This window comes from Priapulus caudatus, unplaced genomic scaffold, assembly GCF_000485595.1.
Source record: "Priapulus caudatus unplaced genomic scaffold, Priapulus_caudatus-5.0.1 Scaffold397, whole genome shotgun sequence".
In the NCBI taxonomy this organism is placed as follows: domain Eukaryota; kingdom Metazoa; phylum Priapulida; class Priapulimorpha; order Priapulimorphida; family Priapulidae; genus Priapulus; species Priapulus caudatus.
The window spans coordinates 101,140-108,639 of NW_014577458.1; the positions used below are offsets into that span (position 1 = coordinate 101,140).

General features: G+C 45.6%; 2 protein-coding genes across 2 annotated transcripts in view; one reads left to right on the forward strand and one right to left on the reverse strand.

Annotated features, from left to right (window-relative positions):
* Positions 1 to 1,098: 1,098 nt before the first annotated feature.
* Positions 1,099 to 2,896, forward strand: LOC106809932. The gene is made up of 4 exons (XM_014813170.1): positions 1,099 to 1,190; positions 1,616 to 1,787; positions 2,019 to 2,165; positions 2,750 to 2,896. The coding sequence occupies exons 1-4, from the start codon at positions 1,099 to 1,101 to the stop codon at positions 2,894 to 2,896; spliced, it is 558 nt and encodes a 185-aa protein (XP_014668656.1).
* A 566-nt stretch (positions 2,897 to 3,462) lies between these two features.
* LOC106809941 (kyphoscoliosis peptidase-like) overlaps positions 3,463 to 7,500 on the reverse strand; it is a 15,821-nt gene continuing 11,783 nt past the window's right edge. Inside the window, exon 6 of the mRNA XM_014813179.1 lies at positions 3,463 to 5,952. Within this exon, the coding sequence (XP_014668665.1) occupies positions 4,839 to 5,952 (1,114 nt within the window). The 3' untranslated portion in view covers positions 3,463 to 4,838. The remainder of the gene's footprint in view (positions 5,953 to 7,500) is intronic.

The window sequence follows — 7,500 nt, forward strand, 5'->3', positions numbered from 1 at the left end:
TCATAATAATATTAGCTTTATTGAATCTTGTACCACATTATCCTGTATCTGGTTTTCGAATTTGTTCATAATTATACGGTCCAGAAGAAAAGCAGACAGGAAATACAAGTGCAGAAAGTCCTTATCACATTTATGTGCTTAGTGAATGTGCTTTTTTGGTTTGCAATGAAGTGTACGGATGCCATTCCCACATCATATTGTGTGCAAGCACACCTGTCGTTTTCCCAAACTCGATATGAACAGGTACCAGCTAGGAATAGCGTTATAAACGAGGTTCTTTTAGCAAACACAGCTATCTGGCCCGACTCACGAACTGCCAGTTAAAAGGGACACGATCTTAAGCATCTGTTGTTTTCTCTGCGACATAGTGAGCGGTCGTGTATCGCCATCGGGTCGAGGAAAGTCTGAACGATTCTCAGGCGTTCATAGTGTGAGATTTGTGAATTCGAATATTTATTTAGGATATAACTAGTGACTACAAATGTGGTCATGAAACCGTGTTCTCTAAAAATCTATTTCGTTATATATCTTCTCTACGCTCGTGCGCGGTTCGTTTTCAAGCATTGCATTTTTCGATCTTTATTTCAGATATCAATCGATCAACGCCTATAGGTATTTTGTGTGTGACACTTTGATTCTCCGTGACAATGTTGCTGCTCCTCACTCCGATGGTTGTGTTGCTCCTAACTTCAGGTGAACCGCTTGTACTGAGCTCGTACATGAAGTGTGTACGCCTTCCTTTATATCGAACTACAGGGGCCGGTTGCAAGAAAACAGCAGCAACACAGCTACCATTCTCTCCAACGTGATACGCTCTGAGAAATGCCATCAGCTGCGATTCCAATGACAGAAAATAACATACAGAAAAAAAATCAAACTAAACAGAAAAACTATAAATCCACTTCATGTCGCGAGGCTAACTGAATAACGATCTCATGCACTAGACGTTCTACGAAGAAAACACACTAAACAAAACGCGTCTTTTCGCAGGAGTAACGGCTGGAGAAACACCGGGCATGTCTGAACCGCTGAGATGGGCCAGAGGGGCGCGTACGGCCTGACGAAACCCTGGGAGGTTGTCGGAATCGGAGAGTTTTCATGTGGAAGGAGGGCTATCGCTATCACGACACGGAGGACACGCCGCCCAACAACGACTGGAGTGACGAACTTCACTTCTTCGGCTATTACGGGTGAGAGAACGGCGCCCAGTCGTTATAGACTGTCTCCACACGTTTCTCATGACCGAGCCCGTCGTAACTCGACGACTTACGGAGTCAGTCTGTAGGTGTCGACTTTGTGTATACAGGTCAATAGAAAATTTATAACAAACTGTGGTATATTGTGTGTTAATTTAATGACGAAATTGGCAAGTTACTCGTTGATTCGTGTAATACAGCTGCGGTAGTGTGTTATCATGCGCGCATGCGTTTCACAGGCGATAGTTGTAAGCCCGCTCACCATTATAATATATATACTATTTTCTTTATATTCACATTTTTATATATGATAAATTTGTTAATATATATATTAAAGTATATATATATATATTAATATATTTATATTATGCTGGTATTAAATTTATCGTATATTATTATATTCTCTGTACGCTATAAAGGCGGAACAACATGGAGCAGCACTTCTGTATGAAGGTTCAGCCGACGACATCAAAAGACCGATGGCCGGTTGGACGGTACTGCATCTTCCGGGCGGCCGGCAGTCCTTGTCCGGTCGGTCTGTCGGAGGGCTGGATCTACTGGGATGACGAGTCATTAGGCAACGACAATGAGGTTCGCACCTAAACATGCACTTGAAAACGCCCTTGAAAACGCATGTGAACACGCACTTGCTCGTGTAAAATGCGTCCGTACTGGGTTAGAAGTTATTTATGAGCGCGTATGTACTTATGAGTGCGTGCGTGCGTGCGTGCGGGTGCGTGCGTTAGTGCGTATGTGTGTATAGACATGTGACTAACGCTTTCCACATCACGGTGCTTGTGCCCGATTTCTTTTATGTACTAGGTAGCAGGCGTAGTACCGCACGGGGTATACGACAGCAACACGAAAATCTGGTACTGTTGCAAGAGTGATGGCAACACAGATGATCCCATTGCTCTTCCTACAGAGAAACCGTTCTATTTGTTCAAGCACGGGGACGCATGCCAGCAGGTGCGGGGTCGCGCGTTTATACAGTGACACGTATGGCACATATACAGTGACAGTTATGTGAAAATAACGCTGACCTAAAGTTACTTGACTTGTTAAATAAGCATCGATATCGGTAATGCGGTGTAATAATACTTCCTTACATGTGTGCTGTGGTTCTCTCTACCCCTCTCTCACGCGCGCTCGCTCTCCTCTCTCTCCTCCGCTCTCACGCGCTCTCTCTCTCCCTATCTCACGCGCGCGCTCTCTCTCCCCCTATCTCACGCGCGCGCTCTCTCTCACTCTCTCGCTCTCTCTATCCTATAATCTCTCCACTTTCACTACTTCTCCCTCTCGTTTGCTACCTCTCTTGCCCTTTCACCCACCCTCTCACTTTCGTTTGCCACCTCCCTCGCCCTTTCACCCACCCACCCTCTCTCTCTCTCACTCCTCTCTGACCCCTCTCTTTCTTTTTCTCTCCCACTCGTTCGCCATCTCTCCTTCTCTCGCTCGCCCTTCCGCTTCCCTCTCTTTCTCTCTCTCATGGTTGCTAGCTGAGAGAAGCCAGACATTGAGTGACAGTATCTGTAACATCTCCACCGTTGCAGGTTCGCGGCATGACTGTCTCAGAGGAATGGTTCGAGTGGGACTGTGAGGATGACATATTTCCGAAGAGCGACTACTACGGCTCGGTTCCAACGAGCGAAATCGACAGGAATGTGAAGATATACTACTGTTACTACGACCGAGAGTAGGACGAAGAGAGAAGAGACCGAGAAGGCCGTATAGTAGAACGAGTAGACCGAGTCAATGAGCTAAATATAACAAGGAGAGAAAGCGCCACCATATCTGGCCGAAATTTGGGTTCGGCAGAGACCCTAGAACAGATTAGTATTCTATTGTCTCTGGGTTCGGTCTGCACAGCCGTTTCAGCTGATTATGGCCCATAGATGGCGCCCTTGAGGCGAAAAGCGCACAGCCAATCCGCTTCCTCTCCTTGTTATATTTAGCGCCTTGAATAGAGTGACGTGTAACATGCTGAGAATGCGTGTTGATACTACCTGCCTTGGTGCAGCAAACGGGAGGCCCGGATGAAAGTATTAACGCGATGCGAGCTCACTCTCGCAGTAGGTTTTAAACGATATGCAAATTTAGATATAGAGAAAATTACTTCGTTTACGCGAATTAGAATCAAACGTGATACAATCAAGAGTAACATAATATGTATGTATATATAATGTCACTCAATGTAACTCAAAGGCAGCCGACACCGGCGAAGAAATCTGAAGTTGAGTTATGAAGATAGAATAAAAGTCGAAAATTGTCATAAATGTCTCTAGCCGTGTGTATTAACATTTTCCATGATGCATGCACCTCAATAAACAATTACGCAGCATCGCGGCGACCTAAAATAATACACGCACCTTTATTAAGTACAATGTTTTTTATGTAAATAACCAATCCCAAATCAGATGCCCAGGCCACGTTTACATGCAGTATAAGAAATCGAATATATGATATAGATTGGATTCCAATGTCGCATCGCGATCTCTACTACCAATGATATATGCAAATAGGTTTGTTACAATTCAGGATGCTCATACATATCCCCTGCGTGGTTGAAAATTTGTAAAGATAGTGTAACGATAATGAACACTCTACTAACGACGCCACCTAAAAATATATACAAATTCACGTCATGATTTTTTCTAGTTAATTGCAAATTCACACACGGGCTTAAAATATTTCAGCGTATCCAAAAATCACAAGATAAAACATCACTAAAATTTCACTATACTCGGCTGTCATTTCAACTAGCCAAACAGGCAAAACGTTGAAAAATGCGATGTGTATTTGATACTCCTTCACCAATACGTAAACAAACAAGGCTATATATCTATCTACAGTTCCCGATCGATCATTCATAAAATAACGTTACTCGTTCAAAGTTATATCTTCCTAAGTAATAATTTACATAGGAAGAATGAGTAATATAACAGTTAATCGTAATGATACATATGTAATTGGTGATATATGTATATATATATATATATATATATATATATATATATATATATAGTTGTTTTCTATATATATATATATATACTGTGGACATAGTAGCACTATTAGTAAATAAATACGTCATTCACCGATTCCATCATTGACCAAGTAATAACATATTCATGCCTAAGCGACATGCGATGTTAATGCAGATTCCAGACACGGGTATAACTACATATGTACGAGTTTTAATAGCAATCCATTCATCATTATTGAATCGTTCAATTTGCATGGTTTTACTATTATGTATCACCGATTACCAATACGTATGAATACGGCGCAACATCACTATCGAATCACTATGAACTATTGTGTGGTGTGGTCGTGTGCTTTCGAGCGTGCGTGCGAGCGTGCTATGTGCACACGGAGGTGTGAGCGTTTGTGCACGTGGGTGTGCGTACCTGCGTGTGCGTGCGTGTGTACGAGTTATAGACTTCCAATTCTGCCTGTCGTCCAAACATTTTTCACCGCCTTCGAGCGCAAATGATAAGACCCAGCAAGCACATACACGCGCGCGCAAGCAAGCGCGCATGTATGCCCACCCACGCGCACACACTCACGCACACACACACGTGCACGCGCGCACGTACGGGCACACGCACACTTAATAGCGAGCGTCGCCGGCAGATGGCGCGGTTATCGCTTCTTGACGTTGATCAGATATTTACAGCAGTGCGTCAGCAGATGCTTCTCGCCCTCCGTCTGCTGGTCGGCCGACATCGTCTCGCGCGTGTAGATGTCGAGACCGTACTGGCCGTCGTTGGGAAACGCGGCGCGGAACGTGATGACGTCGTCGGCGAGGTGGCGCTGCACGTTCTTCGACAGCGCCTTGTCGTTGGCGCCGTTCTGGTGCAGCGTCGTCATGAAGTCGCTGAGCGGGTGCGACATGCGGAAGCGGATCTCGACGTCGCGCGTCGTGTTGATGACGGCGTCCTCGTGTGTCATCGGTATGAGCCCGAAGAGTTTGTACGCCTTCAGCGGGCCCCACTCGCCGCTCGCGCAGTTCGGCAGCGGCACCATGCAGCGCTCCAGTCGCTCGCAGATCACCTTCATCTTGCAGACGGACTTGAAGCGCATCGGCTGGCCCGTCATGTACTCTCCGGCGCTGACGAGGTTCGCGAAGACGTCAAGTATGTAGGCGCCGACGGTGGGCGCGTGCACCTTGAAGACGACGCTGTTGCCGACGAGCGTCTGCATCACGTAGCGACGCATGTTGACGCCGTCGTGCTCGTCGCGCTCGCTGTCGAGCATGCGCAGGTTGTAGTGGAAGACGAGGTGCGATACGAGGTAGGGTGGCATGAGCACGTTCAGCGTCACGGCGCCCGTCTTGTCGGCCGTCATGACGGCCGTCTGCGCCTCCTCGGAGAACTTGAGGCCGTACTTGAAGAAGAGCGAGCGCACGAACGGCAGCTTCTCGAACTGGTCGAGCGAGACGGGCGCGCGCAGCAACTGCCACTCCTTTTGCTTCGGGAAGAACTCGTAGATGAACTGCTCCGGGTCGGTGAGGAAGTAGTGGTCGTCGTACTCGTAGCGCAGGTTGTCGACGCCGCCCTTCTCGCCCGGCTTCGGCGCGTCCTTGGCGTTCACCAGGTGGCGCGCGCCCCAGTTGCACTGCACGAAGCGCCAGCTGCCGTCGAGAAAGACGGCGTTCCATGTGTTGCGGAAGCGCTTGTCCTCGAACTTCATGCCGGGAAGATATCCGGCGCTCTTCGAGTAACCTCTGATGACGACGCAGTGCATGCCGGCATAGCTGTGAAACGTGGAGAGAGAGAAAGTGCGCGTGAGGAAAGGACGTGCGTGTGCGTTGCCTTGATACGGGATTGATCAGGAGACGTAGTGTATACGTTACTTACGGAATATAATTTACGATTGGCTGATCACTACGGGATGTAGTTTACTGTTTTAGTTTTTAGATATAATATTGAAAATTATGGTAGTGGTGCTGATACAAGATTGCCTAAAAGGACTGGTTAAATACTACAGGATGTAGGTTTACTGTGTTAGTTTCTAGGTATAAAATATGCCAGTTATAGTAGTAGTGGTAGTCTTGATATTGGATTGATATAGGATTCCTGGGTGAACACTACGGGATATAGTTTCACTGTGTTAGTTTCTAGATGTAACATTGAACTATTAAAGTAGTAGCAATAGTGTTGATGAAAGCTTGAACGAGAGACCTGGGTAGGCACTACGGCATGTAGTTACACTGTTATAATATCTAAAGCTCAGGCGAAATAAATTAACGCCGTTTACTCTCTTACAGTCTTTTGCTGAGAGACAATGCTAGCCATCGTTACTCTCTCACTTATATACAGGGTAGAGAATAGTTTGGAGCAGGGTCGAGCATAGCTGGTTGGGGCCTGCGTAGAGGGGGTGTGTGTAAGCACTGAAGCCTTCTCTTTCTTCCCTCCCTTCTTTATTATGCGTCGTGTTTACGATATTAAATTACGAGATTAGATACAGAAGAGCTAACGTAACGTCGGTCTCAGGCAACTAAACTCTTTGCGCTCACTCTCCTGACTCAACGCGAGGCGCCACGTTTGTGACGTCATGTATGCGAGTGACATCTATAGCGACTGACAACATCCGTTTTGCTTTGTTTAAAACAACTCGGCGTGACGAGCGAGCGATGTTTTTGATTGCCGGTATTATGCGCTGGTGATTGCAATGTCGCTTATCGTGTGCGTGTCATTTTGGATAACACTTGAGTTCTAACTCTGATTGTGATTTTTTTTTTCATTATTCATTTTATTTTGGTTTGCATTCATTTTGATATCTCGAGCAACAGGCGTATTATGGTCTGCGCGATGTTTAGGAATACCACTTTTACCAGTGGTTAGTTACAATGATATATGGATTCAAGAACGTATAGTTAAACTAATGAGCAATTTAACTTATTAATTAGCTTAGATTTAACTTAGAATCCTGGAATATGCAGTATCAGTCCAATTACCATAAAATGCTTGTGAAAATATACAAAAACACACGACGTCAAAACCCCAATCAGATGAGCATTCTAGCATTTATATAGTTTTGATGTAGAAGAATCTAGTTATCACCAATCACTCATGTAAAATATTAAAATAAGATACCTACACGCGTCTGTAGGCCTACGAGAAAAAATAACGCGTGTTATACGTCTACACGCGAAAAAAATGACACGAGGTACGCGTCTGCGCGATGCAAAAACCCGCATCGTAAAACGCATATTAAGCAAACACAGACGTCAAACTCGCGGTGTTTTGTAACATTATCGCGTGAACGCGTTCAAACGCGTCTGCGCATAACTTCAAGGACG